The sequence below is a fragment of the Melitaea cinxia genome, chromosome 26 (genome assembly GCF_905220565.1).
Source record: "Melitaea cinxia chromosome 26, ilMelCinx1.1, whole genome shotgun sequence".
In the NCBI taxonomy this organism is placed as follows: domain Eukaryota; kingdom Metazoa; phylum Arthropoda; class Insecta; order Lepidoptera; family Nymphalidae; genus Melitaea; species Melitaea cinxia.
The window spans coordinates 757487-776775 of record NC_059419.1 but is presented as its reverse complement, the minus strand read 5'-3'; the positions used below and the strand labels follow the sequence as shown (position 1 = coordinate 776775).

The 19289-nt window shown below is 37.7% G+C and overlaps 2 protein-coding genes and 1 long non-coding RNA gene across 3 annotated transcripts; 2 read left to right on the top strand and 1 right to left on the bottom strand.

Moving 5' to 3' along the window:
* Positions 1-985: 985 nt before the first annotated feature.
* LOC123666387 lies at positions 986-2182 on the top strand. Its single transcript, XM_045600482.1, has 2 exons — positions 986-1290; positions 1912-2182. The coding sequence occupies exons 1-2, from the start codon at positions 986-988 to the stop codon at positions 2180-2182; spliced, it is 576 nt and encodes a 191-aa protein (XP_045456438.1).
* Positions 2183-5900: 3718 nt separating this feature from the next.
* LOC123666386 (solute carrier family 2, facilitated glucose transporter member 8-like) lies at positions 5901-9846 on the top strand. Its single transcript, XM_045600481.1, has 4 exons — positions 5901-5939; positions 6622-6757; positions 7778-7923; positions 8668-9846. Exons 1-4 carry the CDS (start codon positions 5901-5903, stop codon positions 9844-9846), a joined length of 1500 nt encoding a protein of 499 aa, XP_045456437.1.
* A 4494-nt stretch (positions 9847-14340) lies between these two features.
* LOC123666545 lies at positions 14341-16375 on the bottom strand. The gene is made up of 2 exons (XR_006745271.1): positions 16333-16375; positions 14341-15406 (listed from the first exon to the last, which is right to left on the bottom strand). It is a non-coding gene; the product is annotated as an uncharacterized LOC123666545 (long non-coding RNA).
* Positions 16376-19289: the final 2914 nt, after the last annotated feature.

Here is a 19289-nt window from a genome sequence, read left to right as displayed (position 1 = left end):
GCTCAGAGGGCAAGCTTTGTCGGTTCTGGAAGCACTGCCACAGACAGGAAACGGGTTCCACGGCTTGATGGAGGCACTTGAATCCCGATACGGAGAGCGACACCTGGAACACGTGTTCCGTGCCCAACTACGTGACAGAGTCCAACGCTCAGGAGAAGGACTACAACAATGGGCGTTGGAAATTGAGAAACTCGTCAGGAAGGCACACCCAGGAGCAGACACCAAGATGGTAGACACGAATATTGTTCAAGCATTTGTCGACGGAATCAAAGACCTGGAGGTTAGAGCTGCAGTGAGGCTTCGTCACCATACATCGTTAAAGGAAGCATTGGCGCATACTTTGGAGGTTGAGGCTGTTCGCCATGACATACGGCAGACCCATAAGATCCGCGAGGTCTCTGAGGAAGTCAAGGAGGTTAAGGCTCCTACGAAGAAAAGTTCTGGAGTTATGTGCTACAAGTGCGGCGAAAGGGGTCATCTTCAGCTCAACTGCCCGCAGAAGGAGACCCAGATAGCAAGGATGAAAGGATCGAGGAACAAATAGAGGAGCTGAAGAAACAAGGGGCTTCGTCCCTTGGACGGGAGCAGGGAAACGAATAAAAGCCAGGACTAAGGGGCGAGTGCTGGCTGACGCGGAGGAAGCCCCAATAACTGTTATCTCCCAGGCATGCAGCGGGAATAGTCTTGCGATTCAGGGGACTATTAACGGGACGGATTGCAAAATGACTCTAGACACAGGAGCCTCTAGAACAATAGTGAACCCAAAGCTGGTAAAAGCCGCAAGGGGACACAAGAGGAGAATTAACTGTCGGCTTCTTACGGCCTCCGGTCAGCCAATACCCGTCCTGGGAGAAATGTCAGTTACGATGTATGTAGGGGGGTCCTCATACTCTCATAACGTTATCGTGGCTGAGATTATGGATGATTGCATCTTGGGTTTGGATTTTATGAAGAAACACCTACCAAGACATCGGCGCAAAAACTGATGACGGCGAGAACCCTTGTTAGTGGAAGCAGTAACGCTGTGGTCAAGGTTTTGAACCTTGATGATCGCGAGATCTGCTTGAACAAAGGTGACGTCATTGGAAAATGTGAAGAAGTTGTCTGGATGAAAAAGTGTAGTTCGACGACAGGCGCAGACTTGGCAAAGAGCAACAACTACGAATTAGTGACTGAGCTACTCGATGACTGCAAGAGTAATCTTACTTATTCGCAGAGCATGAAAGCCAAGAAGTTTTTACAGCGCTACGCGAATATCTTCTCCAGTCACGAAGGGGACCTTGGAAGAACGTCGGTGGTCCAGCACCGGATAGATACCGGAAGCGAGAGACCAATTCGTCAACGAGCAAGACGAATACCAATCGCAAAGGAAAAAGAAGTTGAAGGCCTTTTAGAGGACATGAGAAGGAATAAGATTATTGAACCGTCTGCAAGTCCGTGGTGCTCACCTGTTGTATTAGTGAAAAAGAAAGATGGTAGCACGAGATTTTGTGTGGACTATAGGCGTCTCAATGATGTCTCCAAGAAGGACAGTTACCCGTTACCTCGAATCGACGACACTTTGGATACCTTGAGTGGCATGAAATGGTTCTCAACCCTAGATCTAAAATCTGGATACTGGCAGGTGGAAATTCATCCTAAAGACAAGGAGAAGACAGCTTTCTCGACCGGTAAAGGTTTATGGCAATTTAAAGTCATGCCCTTCGGATTGTGCAATGCACCTGCCACATTCGAGCGGCTCATGGAGTGTGTACTGGCAGGCTTAGTTGGAGAGGCTTGCTTAGTCTACTTAGATGACGTCATCATTGTCGGCCGTGACTTCGAGGACCATTTGCAAAACTTGGAGCGAGTTTTCGCTAAAATAGAGGGGGCCAAATTAAAGTTGAATCCAAAGAAGTGTCGTTTATTCAGGAATAAGGTCAGTTATCTCGGCCATGTTATCTCCAGTGATGGAATCCAGACCGACCCGGAGAAACTGGAAGCAGTCCAAAAATGGCCTACCCCTAAGGACAAAACCGAAGTGCGGGCATTCCTCGGACTGTGCTCATACTACAGGCGTTTTGTTAAGGGATTCTCAGAGATAGCCAAGCCATTACATCGGCTGACAGAAGATAAACGACAATTTAGTTGGGATGGGACTTGTGAAGATTCTTTTCAGAAACTGAAAAAAACATCTGTGTGAAACACCAATCCTGGGATATCCACAAACCGAAGGTCGATTTATAGTCGACACGGATGCAAGCAACACGGCCATTGGAGGGGTGTTATCTCAAAAACAGGGTGAAAGAGAAGTAGTTATTGCATATTTCAGTAAATCTTTATCCAAGCCAGAGAGAAACTACTGTGTGACAAGAAGAGAACTCTTGGCTGTTGTAAAGACGCTACAATATTTCAACAAGTATCTCATCGGCAGACAGTTTTTACTGCGAACTGATCACGCAGCCTTGAAGTGGCTACTGCAATTCAAGAACCCAGAAGGTCAAGTAGCTCGATGGATTGAGCAGCTTCAGGAGTACGACTTCAAGGCGGAACACCGCAGCGGAAAGATGCATGGGAATGCCGATGCACTCTCACGAAGGCCGTGTTCGGAAAACTGCAAACATTGTGTTAAGCAAGAATCTAATGAAGTCACATTAAAGCTAACAAGAACAAGTCCTTCGGGTATCTGGGAAAGTGATGCTATGAGGGAGGCTCAAGAAAGAGATGACGACCTTCGGCACATCATCACATGGAAGAAACGGGGTGACGTAAAACCAATCTGGAGTGAGGTTGCACCCACTGGCGCTGTCACTAAGGCGTACTGGGCTCAATGGGACAGTCTGATACTTCAAAACGGAATACTCTACCGGAAATGGGAGAAGACTAACGGCAGAGATTTCCACCTTCAGATAATTGTCCCAAGAACGAGAATACCAGATGTTCTCCGTGAAATACATGATGGCGTATCAGGAGGCCATCTAGGTGTCAAGAGGACGTTAACAAAAGTGCGAGAACGATTCTACTGGTTGCATTGTCGAGATGATGTACAGGATTGGTGCCGCAAATGTACTACTTGCGCTGCTGGAAAAGGACCTCAGACCAGGAGCCGTGGGAACCTGCGGTTGTATAACGTCGGTGCACCGTGGGAACGAATTGCAGTTGACGTAGCGGGGCCATTTCCTGTAACGGAATCAGGAAACAAATATTTTATGGTTGTCATGGACTACTTCACCAAATGGCCCGAAGTGTTCGCCATACCAAACCAAGAAGCTACAACAGTCGCTTCTAAGTTAGTCGAAGAAGTGATATGTCGCTTTGGTGTGCCTCTAGAAATCCATTCTGACCAGGGCAGGAATTTCGAATCGCAAGTATTCCAGGAAGTGTGCAGAATTTTGGGCATACATAAGACGAGGACCACCGCGTACCGTCCACAGTCTGATGGAATGGTTGAGAGATTTAACCAGACCCTTGAGAGGCATTTAGCGAAATTGGTAGACGACAAACAAAAAGATTGGGACAAGTATATACCGCTCTTCCTTCTGTCGTACCGAACCGCCGAGCATGAGAGCATAAAAGCTACCCCGGCGTATGTCAATTACGGTAGAGAATTACGAATACCAGTAGACCTATTGACTGGAGGGTCACCGGAGGAACCAAATACCGTACTATGTCAGCGATTTAAGGGAAAAAATGCGCTATATACACGCCTTGGTTCGGGAAAATGGTTTACAGTCAAGTGAGAACATGAAAACCCGATACGACCGGAAATCGAACACGAGCGGCTTCAAGGAAGGGTCACTGGTGTGGCTGCATAACCCAACCCGCCGGAAAGGGAAATCGCCAAAGTTGCAGACCAAGTGGGACGGTCCATACAAAGTGGTTACCCGACTGAATGATGTGACTTACAGGATTCAAAAGCAACCAAGAGGGACATTCAAAGTGGTACACATAGACCGTCTGGCGCGTTACCATGGCAGTAACAACGATGCTCGGGACGAGCATCTCTAAGAGGGGAGTAGTGTTAAGGACACACAAAGAAACTAGCGCCATCTAGCGGCAACCATTGAAACCACGCAGAGACAGAGACCGCATGAAACTCTCTACTCAATACTAGATGGCGTTAGAGGAGCAACTGTGGAACTATATAGAAGTATAGTCTCGAAAACCGTGTACATGCGCGAACTTTCCAGAATGGTCTGGGCCTCGTCTCGGCCGATATAAATAGCCGTAGCGAGGCGAACGAGTACAGTTCAGTTTGAGCGATCTTCGAGGCGACTTCAAGAGTGAAAACTAGTGATCAAGAGTGGTACCAGCGAAACCTACGACATTGGCTACGACTGAGGACATCGTGAGTGCTTAGTGTTTGAACTTAGTGCTTAGTGTTTGAACCTAGTGCTTTGTGTTGGACCTAGTGCTAGTGAATAAAGTCTTGGAAAGAGTCAGCAGGTCTTTTTCTCCAAATCATTCGAACCCTAACACGTAACAATATAATAAATTTACATATACTTACATATATAAATATAAGCGGGTGGAGGAATACGCCCCGGCAGGGAGATGAAACGGACGGGGGTTAGGGCTGTAGGCTGAGAAACCGGCAAACAATCCTAGCCAAGTTGTACATCCGCCTTCTTCATTCTGGCTGCGAGCGAACCATCCCAGATGTCAAGTTGCCTCAGATGGTGAGGATCAAGCCGTTGCTAGATATTATGATATGGATGCTTTCAGTGAACATCACCCCACATGTCGACAATCTCGTGCACAAAATCCAGATATTTATGTTTTTTTTTTTTCACTTCCGGCTTTCACGAGGTTCTCGTCACCCTCGGATAGTGATGTCCACTAAAAACACCCTTGACCGTGTCCAGTCTGATACCACAATATCAGGCTTGTTCGTCAGTGTCGTCCTGTCTGTGACGATAGGCAGGTCTCAGTAGAGCCGAACTCCGGCGTTTTCGAGTACTGGCACCGGTGAGTACTGGTAAAACATACCTCCTCCACCATCCTCTGTTCCAAGAGACCGTACATAAGAGCAAGCTGTTGGTGAAGAATCTTGGCCACTTGGTTATGTCTGTGCAAGTAATGTGTTAGAAAGCGCGACAGCACATGCATGAGTTACTCACGGGGATGAGCCAAACGCGGGCCACCTTCGCCTATAGTGCACTCACGGGCACCGTGAGCGTTCTATTACCCCGGTGGCGAGTGGGAGGGGTGATGCCCTGCTCTCACTCTATTGCGGAAGGTGAAAGAGCGCATAACGGCGCCTCCTTCTCCCTTGTCGTCTTCTGCGGAGTGCGTCCACATGGATATCGGCTTCGCACTGGCGCTCCACGGCCTCCTTTAGGGCCATGACCATCTTCACGAAGGAGGCATATACGTCACGCACTGAGCAACGTTCCAGGTGAACCTTTAACCCTTTCCCCGATGAAAGAGTTTTGCATTACAAGTGGAAATAAACAAACACAAACACAAAAATGAAGACGAATTAACGTAGGTTGCACGTTTTCTGCAAGTCATTCAAGGTTATTGAATAATAAATAATCTACAAATTAATTCCTTATCTAAAGAAACGGGAGACGCAAGAATTATCTCTGTTAGCAACGTTAATGGATATCTTTATCCCTATCTGTAAATTATATATTATGACAAATATCTTCCGCCTAATCAGAATTTAACATCGACGAATTAATCTTCTACCTATAACTTTTTTAATATGAGCAATCAAGTACCTACTCAAAATACAACATGATTGTCCGTTGGGCAATGATAATTCGATAAAGAAAGGATATACTCTGGTTTTAATAATTTAAACGCTTATAGTTTTTATAACCAAAATGCTTCAGTCAGTAGCAAAAATGCGGATAACGTGAACATTTCATTTTACTTTTTTGTAAGTTAAGGTGCCCAAGGTAAAGATATACATAATGGAAGACAGAAAATTTATAACACCGTTTGTAAAACAAGTAAGTTATTAAAACTTGTACTTAAATACTTTTGACTATTATTTTAGACCTTAATACTTAAGATTTTTAGTTATAACTAGCAGTGCCCGTGACTCCGTCAGCGTGGAATTGAACAAAAAAGTTATTGTTTAGTTTGCAAAGTTATAAAATAAATAAATTTCTAAAATAAAATTAGTCTAAGTTACTGCCAGTGAAAGTCCCGTCAAAATCGGTCCATCCCTTTCAGACATTAGCCGGAACAAACAGACAGACAGACAGACAGAGGGACAAAAATCTTAAAAAGTATTTTTGCATATGTACATTTAGTAAAAAGCGGTTACTTTAATATTACAAACAGACACTCCAATTTTGTTGATTTGTATAGAGTATAGATGTATGTAGAGTATAGATTTATGATGTATGTATATATATATTATGTATGTTCGGGGATAACTTCGTCGTTTATGAACCGATTTTGATGATTCTTCTTTTGTTGGAAAGGAGACATCCCAAGGGTGGTACCATGATAAAGAAATCAGGATCTGATGATGGAATCCCAAAGAAATCGAGGGGAACACTCGAAAATCGTAGTAACGACTAGTGCGTTTTTAATTTTTTTCGTTTGCTTACGTTGTATTACTTGTTGATGCAATTGAAATCGGTGTTTTGCGAGCAAAGACAATTATTTGTTAAACTTTTTCAGTGTTTCGTTACAGCAGCCGTTGGCGTTAATATAATAGGCTTCGGCTGTGTCTGTGGCTTCCCGGGGATCCTTCTGCCTCAGTTGAAGAGAGATGACTCTCCTATACCACTGTCAAAAGAAGCTGAATCATGGATTGGTAAGCTACTAACCATTTACTTCATAATCTCGAAGGAGTGGACACTATTATCCTAACAACAACTTTACCAGCAGTCCCGATAATTTAAGAATTACTATAGACAATAAATATAACCCAAAAGATCTTTTTAAAACTAGTGCATTCCCCTACAAAGATTAGTTAAGAATAATTGCTGGAAGTTGGCTTTTATAAACTAGCTGCCCAGACAGACTTTGTTCTGTCAAATGTTAATAGTAATTTGTTTTTGTAGTACTAAAACACGTGGGCCTTAAGGAACATACAAAAAATAAACTAGCCGAATTGGTCGAGCCATTCTCGAGTTATGCGCTAAGCAACATTCATTTCTATTTATATACATAACTATCATGTGTTTGTTAAGCCTAATTTTTATAAAATAAAACGATAAGTATTAAAAATTAATTAAATTATGTGAAAGACATAAAAAAGGCTACCAATATCCAACCATTTTTAATTTTAGTGAAGAAACAAGAAACTGTAACTTTTTTCGTTGATGGCGACAATTGGTTCATAAACATGAACAAATACAGAACACTGATTGCAGCTTTTAACCTGCTGTACGAAGGCTTTTATGTTCTGAATCTTAAATAGCCAGATAATTTACAAAATTTAAAAAATTTATAGACTTTTCTATTTTATAATCATAACTTAATTGCACGCCTCGAGGAGGTTGTGGTCTCACAGAATAAAAAAATACAGCAAGGGCTTATTCTTAATCAAATTAATAATGAACGCCTCACACTCAACGACCCAGGATTAACTCCTGTGTCGGGGGTCCGGGAACACGCACAAAACACACATGTAAATATAGTAAATAGTCCTTCATTCATGTTTAGATAGTATAATTTGAACATAAAGGAAGTTAAGAGAGACAAAATATGATGACGAGAGCAATGAGTAAACTCTATTTTCCTACTTAGCTAATGATGTCAAGATCTCTTTTAACTAATGTTATAATTAATTTTGTAATACTTATACCGTTCCATATTTTTGTACTTCTAGCGGCTACTTTAGCTCTAAGTCTCCTTCTTGGAAACTTCATGACGACGCACATCATGGAGCGTCTCGGACGGAAACCAGCGCACTATATCGTTTCAGTCGTTGCCATCGTTGGCTGGTACATTACTATTTTGGCAACTAGCGTCAAGGTAACAAATTTTCAAATTATGTTAATTTTAATTTAATTCAAAGATTAACTTTTTTAAACCACTGATACTTCTATCAGTAAGATGCTTAAATAACTTATGCCTTCTGAAGGACAATCTCCTTGACCCTCATAAACTGTCATAAAAAGTTGGTCGTACCGTTTAAAAAGAATATTCTAAGCTCTTTACTCACTTAACTGTTGCTCGCTGATTGCTGATACCAATAAGACCGTTTTTGTACACAGTTTCATTATAGTTGTATAATTAATTTATAATGAAATGAGGAAGGGCACACCAAGAAATTTCCTGCTCAACATATGGAGCAGCCAAACTGGGATAGTACCTCGACCTTACAGAAGATCACGACTAAATACTTAATACTGTTTTCAAGCAGTTCAAGTGTTCCTGTCGGTGAGTAAGGAGACCAGAGCTCCTGGGGGGAATCGGGAATAGGGTCAAAAATGCACTTGCACAATGCTTCTGGTGTTGCAGACGTCTATAAGCTACGGCAAATCGATTGCCATCAGTTGGCCGTATGCTTGTTTACCGACCTCGTAATATAAAAATAAAATAAAACAATTTACTTTCAGTAATCGATACATATATAATACATAAATATTTATGTATTTAATATATATTTATATAATAATATAAATAAATATCACAGTGTTTAAGAATAGCAAAATTATACATGTAAGTAGTGATATAATAATAGTTAACATTCATCAATTTTGTTTTAATTTCTAGGCTTTAATCGCTGGCAGATTATTACTAGGCATCTCGGGTGGTCTACTGAGCATTCTGCGATCAATTCTCATCGGCGAGTACACAAGCCCTCGTAATCGTGGCGCTTTCCTCACTACAGTATCTCTTACTCAAGCTTTTGGTATATTCTTCGTCCATCTAATGGGATCACTGCTGAGCTGGCAAAAGACTGCTTTCATATGTGTATTTTTCCCATTCATAAGTCTCGTCATGATCACCTATACTCCGGAATCACCAAGCTGGTTGCTTGCAAAGGGCAGATACGATGAATGTAGAACGGTTTTTAGATGGTTACGAGGAGTTGAGGAAGATCAGGAGTTAGAGGATATGATAAATGCTAGAAAATTATTCAATGAAGAAGCTATAAAGGAAAACAAAACCAATGGGCTCGCACATCTGCTAACAATAATTAGAAAAAGAGAGTTTTATAAACCAATAATGATCATGATTCATATGAATGCGCTTTTGCAGTTCTCTGGTGGAACCATAATGGCCTCATATTCAACCGTCATACTTGGCCTTTTGATGGGGCCAAATACAAATGTACATTTTTGGATGGTCGTTTTGGATACGCAAAGGATTATTTTCAATGCAGTCGCAGTGTATGTCATTAACAGGGTCAAGAGACGTGTAATGGTGTTTTCTACAGGAGGTCTCAGCGTTGCGTGTCATTTTGCCATCACAATATACGCTTACTGCAGATACCACGGTTGGGAATATGATGCAATATGGCTACCGGCTTTGCTAATCAATCTACAGTTCTTCGCAGTGGCAGTAGGTACTGTACCGATGCCACAAGTTATCGGAGGAGAGGTATTCCCTCTAGAATACAGGAGTATAGGAGGTACTATAAGTTTAACGGCAGCGGCAGGAATGATGTTTTTGTCATTGAAATCATTCCCCTCGTTGATAGATAGCACCGGATTGCAGGGCACTTACTTATTATACGCTGTAATTTTATTAGTAAATTTGATTATTGTTCTTATTATGCTGCCAGAGACGAAAGGGAAGACGCTTCAACAAATAGAAGACGAGTTCAGGGGACGGCCGATGACGCTTGAGGAGCTAGAATCGAGAATATCCTTGAGGTCAAACCCAGTGGAAATTTTTAAAAGAAAGTTGTCAGAGAGAAGATGTAGTAGTCCTGTTTTAGTACAATGATATTATTATATTTTTATATTATACCTTTTTAAATTTAATAAGATGTAAGTTATGTAAGGTAGTTATTTTTTTTCTTTTTTCACTACCACAACTTTCATTATTTTTCACTTGAAATTTCTGCACCTTGGTGAATCGACGAACCTATTCTACATCTCTGCAGATTACAATATAAAAACTGTGCTTTTATTGTGATGTCAAATTCGAGATGTACAGTAAACGTATTAATATGACGTTTCAGTTATATATTTCATTCTTGTCATTTTCTCTACAGTTTATGAGTATTTCTTAATTAATGAAAAATATGTTCTATATATTTAATTATTATAAAAATAGCAAAAAATTAGTTTTTTTACCATGAGCATAGCAGTAAAACTGATAAGATAATTGAACTGATAACAGTTTTTTCATAAGTAATTTATTATTTCAAAAATATTTTTCTCGGACTTAGACTTTCCTTATCTCAAATATTGTAAATATGGTAAAAACTACGTTTTCATTATTTAACAAATGTTATCTTATTACATTGGAGACCTGGCGAACTGTGTACCGTTTTTATTTCTTAAAGATTTCTTTAAATTTTTCTTTACACTTTGTAAAGGCAATAAAGAAATATCCAGTGCCGGATTTATATTTTTTATGAGTGTAGACCACTTTATTTCTGCCGCCCTTTTACTACAAATGGAAAATTATTATTTAAATAAACGAATGAAAGTTAAATAAACGAATGAATTAGTCATTAAGAAAGAGAGAGAATTTTATCCTCTGAAATCAAGTGACCGTCCTCTGAAATCTGCCGCCGCTAGGACGCTACCGCCCCTAGGCTGCGGCCTATACGGCCTATTATAAATCCAGGACTGGAAATATCCAATTTAATGCTGTCATTCGGAACTTATGCGCATAGATACATATATTTCCGCGATTTACTTTTATTTACATATGTAACGCGGGCAACACGAGCGCCACTACAGCTCGCCAGAGACTACGGAGGTTACCGGGTCGTTACCGCGATTATCTATGAACTGTCAATTTTGATTATTAAAAAAATTAGATTAAAAAAAAGAAAAAGAGCTGTCGATTGTCGAATGATGCGTGGAAGATTCTTTGTGATTAAAAACTATAAAAAACATTATTTGTGGTTTGATTTTATCGACTACACATACAGATTATCCCGTTATCTTCAAACTGTGATTTTGCTTTCTGCTCTACGGATTGTAGGTTCGATTCCTACCTTGAATCTGTATAAATAAAATACGTTTATCTATACAATTACGTATTATTAGATATATATATATTTTCTAACCAGCTCTTACCTGCAAGTTCTACATCTCCATAATATGTCTATGGTTAGATGACACTTATTGTACATAGAGCAATGGTCACCAAATCTCTTCAACTCTGACGGCCCTAACGCCTTTTACAGTTTAATATGCAACCGCCTGTGATTGTACGCACTTAACCGCAATGAATTTTCAACCGCGGCGGTTGAGAAGTGCGGTCCGCTTCGCGGCAGGCCGCCATCTTGTTTCTACGCACTGGCGGTTCAGTTTGCGGCGTGCTGCCGAAAAATTTATACGTTTGACGCGCAGCCATGAATTTCGACACAGAGAAATTTATTGTTGAAACGCGTTATATAAAACATTGAGTACCTAATTCTTCAAATGACGAAACACTCGTTCTTACATAGCCGAAAAATTTATCTTCGTACTTCTTCAGTTCTTGACAAGAACTTGCAAACTGACCACATTCATTGCGTGTTTCTAGTAAAGATGAATCCAGAATAGTTTTTTTTTCTTTCGTTTTACTTGATTTCGGTAGTAAAAAAAAAATTATGTGGTATCATGGGACACCAGGTAGGAACGAAGTTCCTTTGGATAGTATGACTGAAGTGAAATAAAAAAAACAGATGGCTTTATTTATTTTTGTCGACAGTATAAAATTACATAAATAATTTAAATAATATTTTAGTTTTACAAACGTCATATTATACACTCGTGTGACTGATATTACGTCACTTTCATTTATATTTTTCTTACGGTTTTAGAATCACTAACGTTGGATTGTCGATCTGTAGTCGAATCAAACAATATTGCCTGTAGTATAAGCATGAACTATTCATTTTTTTTAAACGTATGGGCAACTAAGTGCCCGTGGAAATCACTTGATTAAATAAAAAACTAGCGTTTGACTGTTAATTGAAAATATATTTTTATATTTAATCCTAAATCATCTAATCTGCTGTGTGTTTACGGCAGTAAAAGGTAATATAGCCACCCCCTCTCTTCCCGTGGGTGTCGTAAGAGGCGACTAAGGGATAACACAGTTCCGCTACCACCTTGGAACTTAAAAAGTCGACCGATGGCGGGATAACCATCCAACTGTTGACTTTCAAATACACAGGCCGAAGACGGGCAGCAACGTATTCGGTGCGACAAAGCCAGCCCTGCGGTCACCAACCCGCCTGCCCAGCGTGGTGACAAGGGCAACACACATGACTTCATGTCATTTTCGACGCAAACTTGAGGAAACCTATGTCCAGCAGTGGACTGCGATAGCCTGTTGGTTCAAAATGAGGGTATAAAGAAAAGACAAAATATTTTTTTTTTCAATAATTCTCTATATTATTTGGTACACATAACCGTCTCGCTGTCCAACCGTACTCGGTGATATGAGCTTACAAACTGTCAACAATAAAATATCAACATTACTAATAAATAGTCACAAAGACAACGCTCGGCTCACCGGTTCACTTGCACAGCTGACCTTAACTAATCTGTACATTTATCTTACGTTTATACATTCATGCTGGAATTATCAATAACATCAGATCAGAAAAAAAAAACACTTACAAGAAGCAAAAATAATACAATATTATAAAATAAAATAAAAAATACAAGTGCGTTACATCTCATTTATTTTATAGTTATAAGGATGTATACAGTATTTTGTGTGAAAAAGTTTAGTAAAATTTTATAAACGTCCTTTACAAATTTCGATTTACATATCTGTACACATCTTATAAATACAATGATTTTATATCTTATGTTAAGGTTGAAATCCACCTAAATTATATTATATGTTTTTCATATTGGGTCATTTGCGCCGTATACACAAAAAAAAAAAAATAATAATAATAAATCAACCTTCACAGCAATAAGAGCAGGTTGTATGCACACGCCGTCTTACAGCTGAGAAGAAATCAACCCGTCACATATCGGGTGTAACAAATAGAATATAAATAAATTACATAAGATGTAATATCATTGCATTGTGAACTTTAAACACATAGCAATTAGGCTCATTTTAAACTAATTATAACTGAAGCAGAGATCGTACAATGGACCATCTAATGTATACAGCCATCGTGTAAATAAATAACGCAATGTGTACCTTAATGACAATTATGAAAGAAAAATTATCTTACTTACAACATTAATGCAATTTTTGAATATCTTAAAAAAAAAAAAAACTTTCAAATATTTTTAGAAGAAATTAAGACATTTATTTTTAAAAAATTCAAATAGACAAACCACGATACTCAATGAAATATTTAAAAAAATCTCTATTTAAAAATTTGTTAAAAAAACTCGTAACACTAATATTTATCAAATAACTAAGCGAGCGAAGTTTATAATTACATTTTCTTATTAAAACAATAAAGTCGATAGTTTAATATTTCATACGAAATGAATTTGTGAGCGACATCTCGCTTTTCATTAAAATTACCAACTGATTATTATCATTTGTACATTTATTACAAACTCGTCCTTAAAATTGGGCACATATTAAAACATTTGTGATGGGTCACAATAAAATAACAAAAATTCAGTAAAATAACGCAGAATAATATTCTTACATTTTTATTAGTTTCAAAATAAAAAGGAATCGATATTATTTATATGATATTAGTGAATAGAACAAATTATTTGTAGTTCAGTAGGAAACACTGCGGGTTATTTAGAAGTAGTTCCCGCTCGAATATCTTTAAGCATTTCACGTTTAACAAGCAATCCATACAAAAAGCCACACACACACACACACACACTACTTACAATAATCTAAATACATTAGAAAAATTTCCTATAGAATTCCATTTTAAAAAAATATTTACAAAATTTTGATGACCGCTCACTCTTTATCAAAACCTTTATTTATAAAAAACGGACATAACACTCCTTTTTATTCTATACATCGCTTATAGAATTTAGAATAGCGACGCCATTTGGAAACGCATAACACGCGATTACATACTAAACGTAGATCACAAATTATATTAACTGGTTTTAATTATTTTTTATTTGGAACCATTCGTAATATAGTCGAATTTATAGTCCTTGACATTATTTTCAGCCTAGGATTAAAAAATATATATATAATATAATACCTACCCTACCTTACTCTTTTTTGTTCATCATACTGGCAACACTGCCTACTTAGTTCACAATAATGCTGCTTGGAAATCTTTACACAATCTCATCCAAAGCTTTTGTTATACAAAAAAAATCAACAGATTTATTTTTTACATTTTTTGATTACTTTTCTTAATGACAACAATTTTCTACCCTGTCTTTTCACCGTTCCGATTACCTTTCAACGGTCTGGAAGAGGAAATTCTGTCTACGTACAACACTGATAGTATCTGAGTTAAAAGTAAAGTAGTCGCTAAACGTCTTTCGAGTTTATGAGAGTTAGTATAGCGCTTGTGTAAAAGTAAAAATAAAAATATCTAGCTGGAAAATCGTTATTGAAAATACTGTCTGTGACTAACGTTGCCAAAATTCAAGTTTCACAATAACATCCGCGGTAATTGTCGTAAAAGTAAAAGCGACGATAGTTATCAACTACTAAACCTAATTACAAATGCACGGTGTACAGTAATGTATTTTAATATATTTTTGTTCCAGTTTTATTAAATATTCTACATATAAAAATTATTACATTGCCCGCCACAATTTAAACTGATGACATCTTTGTATACCTATATTCGCAACAAAATGAGATTGAATTTTGGAAAACTTTATATATATATATAAAAAAGGATTGCCAAAAATGCGTGTTTAAATTATTATTTTGCGTGTATTACTTGTTGATGTCAATTGAAGTCAGTTTATTTTTTTAAATATTTAGGAATATATATTTTTAAAGCCTAGTTCACACAAGCGCTATTACTCAAACGAACTCAATCTAAACATCGATTTTAACAATAATATTAACGTGTAACGAACAACATGTATTTTTATAATCTATGATTTTTTTTTCAATATCTGTCAAACTGTCAACGTAACACATGTCAAACGAACAACATTTTTTTACATGGAAGCATGGAAGTTAGAGACTGAGTTATTTTATTTTATTGGACTATGACTAGCCCGTAGGCGCTATTTGCAAATTTGCAGTGACCAGGATTAGGTAGAAAGTTTCCTTGTTTTTGAAGTAGAAAACGTTTCACTTGTGTATGTTACACAGATGGTCATCTGTTCCCAAGGTTAACTTAATGCCAGTTTCAGTTTACAGCCCACTGATACCGATTTTTTCGTTATATATAACATTGAAAGCTGACTCACTCTTTATCAAAACCTTTATTTATAAAAAACGGACATAACACTCCTTTTTATTCTATACATCGCTTATAGAATTTAGAATAGCGACGCCATTTGGAAACGCGTAACACGCGATTACATACTAAACGTAGATCACAAATTATATTAACTGGTTTTAATTATTTTTTATTTGGAACCATTCGTAATATAGTCGAATTTATAGTCCTTGACATTATATATAACATTGAAAGCTGACTCACAATCTTAAAAGAGCTAAAAAGGGATAGACTACATAGGTCAATGTAATGTTTGTTGTGGTTGTATTTCTTATATGCCTTCAAGACATTACTAATTTTGTATTAAAACACAGTTTATATATAATTTTCAAAAGTCAAATTTTTTCATCATTTCAAAAGAGTCGGTGGTAGCTTAACTTTTGAAAATAATAATCACTAAAATTTTAATTTGTAAAATGTGTATTAGAATGTGCTTTTGAAGCAAAATTATATAATTAAGATAGTTAGATTTTTTTTTGGTTTTTATATAAGCTGTATATGACATTGTATGGGATTTGTGGATTACGACAAAGCCTTCGGCTCGGTCGAGATTTTGGCTGTCCTGGACTCTCTGCAGAGATGTCATATCGACTGGCGATATATCAAGGTACTGAGACGTATATACGACGCGGCGACGATGAATGTTCATATCCAAGACCAATTTTTTTCCGGCGTGGGGTAAGACAGGATATGTAATATTACCGAAATGTCTTTACGGAGACGTTGGATGAGCTAGGCCAAATGCTGGTCGGCCTTAAAGAGTCCTCCCGACGGGTCGGTCTCGGTATGAACTTGGACAAAACGAAAGTTATGTTTAACAACCAAGTCATACCGAGACCGGTATTGGTCAATGGAACCCTTCTCGAAGTTGTTCAGGATTATGTTTGCCTTACCATGCAACTCGACCGCAACAACTTCGAGAAGGAGGCCGAGAGAGGATGACTTGGTTGGGCTGGGCGGCGTTTGGCAGGCTTCGTCGAGTTTTCCCTTCGAAGATTCCGCAATGCGGATACGGAGTCGAAACGTGGACACTGACGAAAGGACTGGTCCACAAGTTTAAAGTCGCTCAGTGAGCAACGGGCTATGCTTGCGGTTTCTCTCAAAGATAGAATTTGAAATTAGACTATGAGCGAGAGAACGAAAGTAACCGACATAGCCCACAGAATTAGCAAGTTGAAGTGGCAGTGGGCTGGTCATCTGTGTCGCAGGACCGATAGCCGTTGGAGCAGACCTGTCTTGGAGTGAAGACCGCGTCTTGGCAAACGCAGTGTGGGACGTCCTCCGGGCCGTTGGACCGACGATCTACGTAAGATTGCCAATGTAGGCTGGATGAGGATTTCGGAAAACCAGGATGTCTGGCGCGAACTCGGGGAGGCCTATGTCCTGCAGTCAACTGCAATAGGCTGAACTGATTGACTTATATAAGTTGTGTTTGATTTTACATCATCTGTGAAGTTTTAAATAGAAGAAAAGAAATAATATCTAAAAACACTTGCCGGGTGAGTCAAGCATGGTCATGGAGTCTGCCACTTCGCCCAAAATAACGAGTTACGTGATAATCGCAGTGACCCCTAAGAATCAAAAATGAAATTCTAAGAACATCTATCTAAAAACAATGTGCAGTTTTATTCTTTATTACCTATATATTTATTTAATTTCATAGTTTCTAACTTCCATGTTCTACGAACAGCGTGTTAACTGGACGAATATTCACGTATTTTTAAAAATCCTTGAACACAGTGGTTGACTCCTTCATACATACGAAATTTTAATTTTATTTTCATATAAATTGCCGTCGTTTTATCTAAATTTGCCAATTCGATAATTGTTCAAGATCATTTTTATACAGTTAGTTATATATATATTTTTTAGTTTACTCTTAGTTTAAATTAGTACAATAAATGTCGTTTCAAACACAGTTCAACCCGGTAGTTTTACTTAATAAGTGGTTTCACTTGTGCAACGCTATCGGGCCCCATAAACAACAATCATTGAACTTTGCTCTCAAATTACATCTATAACATTTGATAATTGCAAATTTTATTAAGAAAATTAGACCCAGTTGGCTTATAGGTGTAATTTCCTTCCATTTAGTATTTTATATGAAAATAATATTATTTAGTGATGTAACAATTTAAAGGGAGTTTTACTTTACTACTTATACAGAAAAGTTTTAAGCATTTTTACTATACAGCGTGTTATTAAAGTGGTGTCCTTCCGTTTAGTATAGGCGTAACATAGCCTAAATTATTAAAAAAAAAGAATCTTTAGTAAGTTATGTCTCATTACTAAGGAACTTTAAAACTGACATATTAAAAAAAAAATTAGTTGTCTATAAAGTTGATTTACGGACGATAGTTTAACGTGACAACGTCATAACAAAACATCTCCTCGGACGCACAGGCCAGTCGAGTGGAAGAGAGATAGATGCGGCGCAAGCGTACAATGAGCGTAAAGGGACAATGTGTCATCCTTTTTCGTGAATGCAGCCGGCGTTCATCGATTTATTAGACGTGGTCACGTCAAAAAAAGTTGAGAAGAAATGAGAAAACTGGCTATAAATAACCGCTCTAAAATTCCGGTGACTCGGTCATTAACTCGACACTAACGTACACACGACAGTATATTTATGAATAATAATTATTCAACTGTTTTTTTATAAAACCGTTTGGGCAACTTGCATATTTAGGTTATAATATCGACTCTAATATCGCAGCTAAATATAAGGACGTCAGTTTAATAATACGTTGTATAATGGTTCGTTTTTCACCTATTTTTCAATATTCTAGACGTGACAAGTGAACTTTTAATTTAATTTCAAATACATATTTTATTTTTTCTTGTTTTTATCAAGTTAATTTAGATATATTGAACACAACTCAGTCAATTGTGAGTCAGATATTATTGGATAGACTGATTTTAATTACTCGGTAGTAAGAGAATATCCCCCAGTGATAGCATAGTACTTATAAATGGACCTGCTTTACTAATTGTGGATAAGTTTATCCTGAACATAAGTTACTGATAGATTTTTAGGTAAATAGGCATTAGAGCCACAATCAATGACAATTTTTAAATACAAAAGCAGCAAATACAAATATTACATAATTACAATGAGATTTGGTGGTGAATATATATATATGTTGCAGTCAAAACTCTTAACCAGTCAAAAGCACTATTGACTAGCAAAATCAGTCAGAAGTACTTTTGACCATTTGCTTTAGTCAATAAAACTTTTGACTAAAATAACAGTTAAAAGTACTTTTGCCCAATGGAGCTGGTTAAAAGTACTTTTGACTAAATGATTCCGTCAAAAGTGGTTTTGACTGGTTGTATCAGTCAAAACTCTTAAAAAGTTAAGGTGATCGATAAAAATAACGACAAACGCACATATAAACTTTTATATTACTCATTATTAATGGAGAACGTGCTGATATTAGAACAAAAATGAGTGAATACGAAAAGAAAGAAGGCTTTTTACAAAGAATTTTAGCGGTGGAAGATATGAAAGATAGTCATATCAATGTGATGAGACAAGAAAAATTTGAAAAGTTTGCAATGGATGTGGAAGACGCGAAATTTAATGAAAAGGAAACACCATTACAGTACAGTAGACTACAACGCTTTAACACATTGAAGTTTGTGGTATTAAAAAATTAGTTACAAACACAGAACCTGTCAAATATTTTTGCCGGCTGAGGAAATCTACGACATTATTGATGCTGCTCATATTTCTATAGGGCATGGTGGTCGCGATAGACTTAAGAATGAAACGGCAAAAAAGTACGCTAATGTTACAAAAGAAATGATTAATATATATTTATCAATGTGCGAAGTATGCCATAGGAAG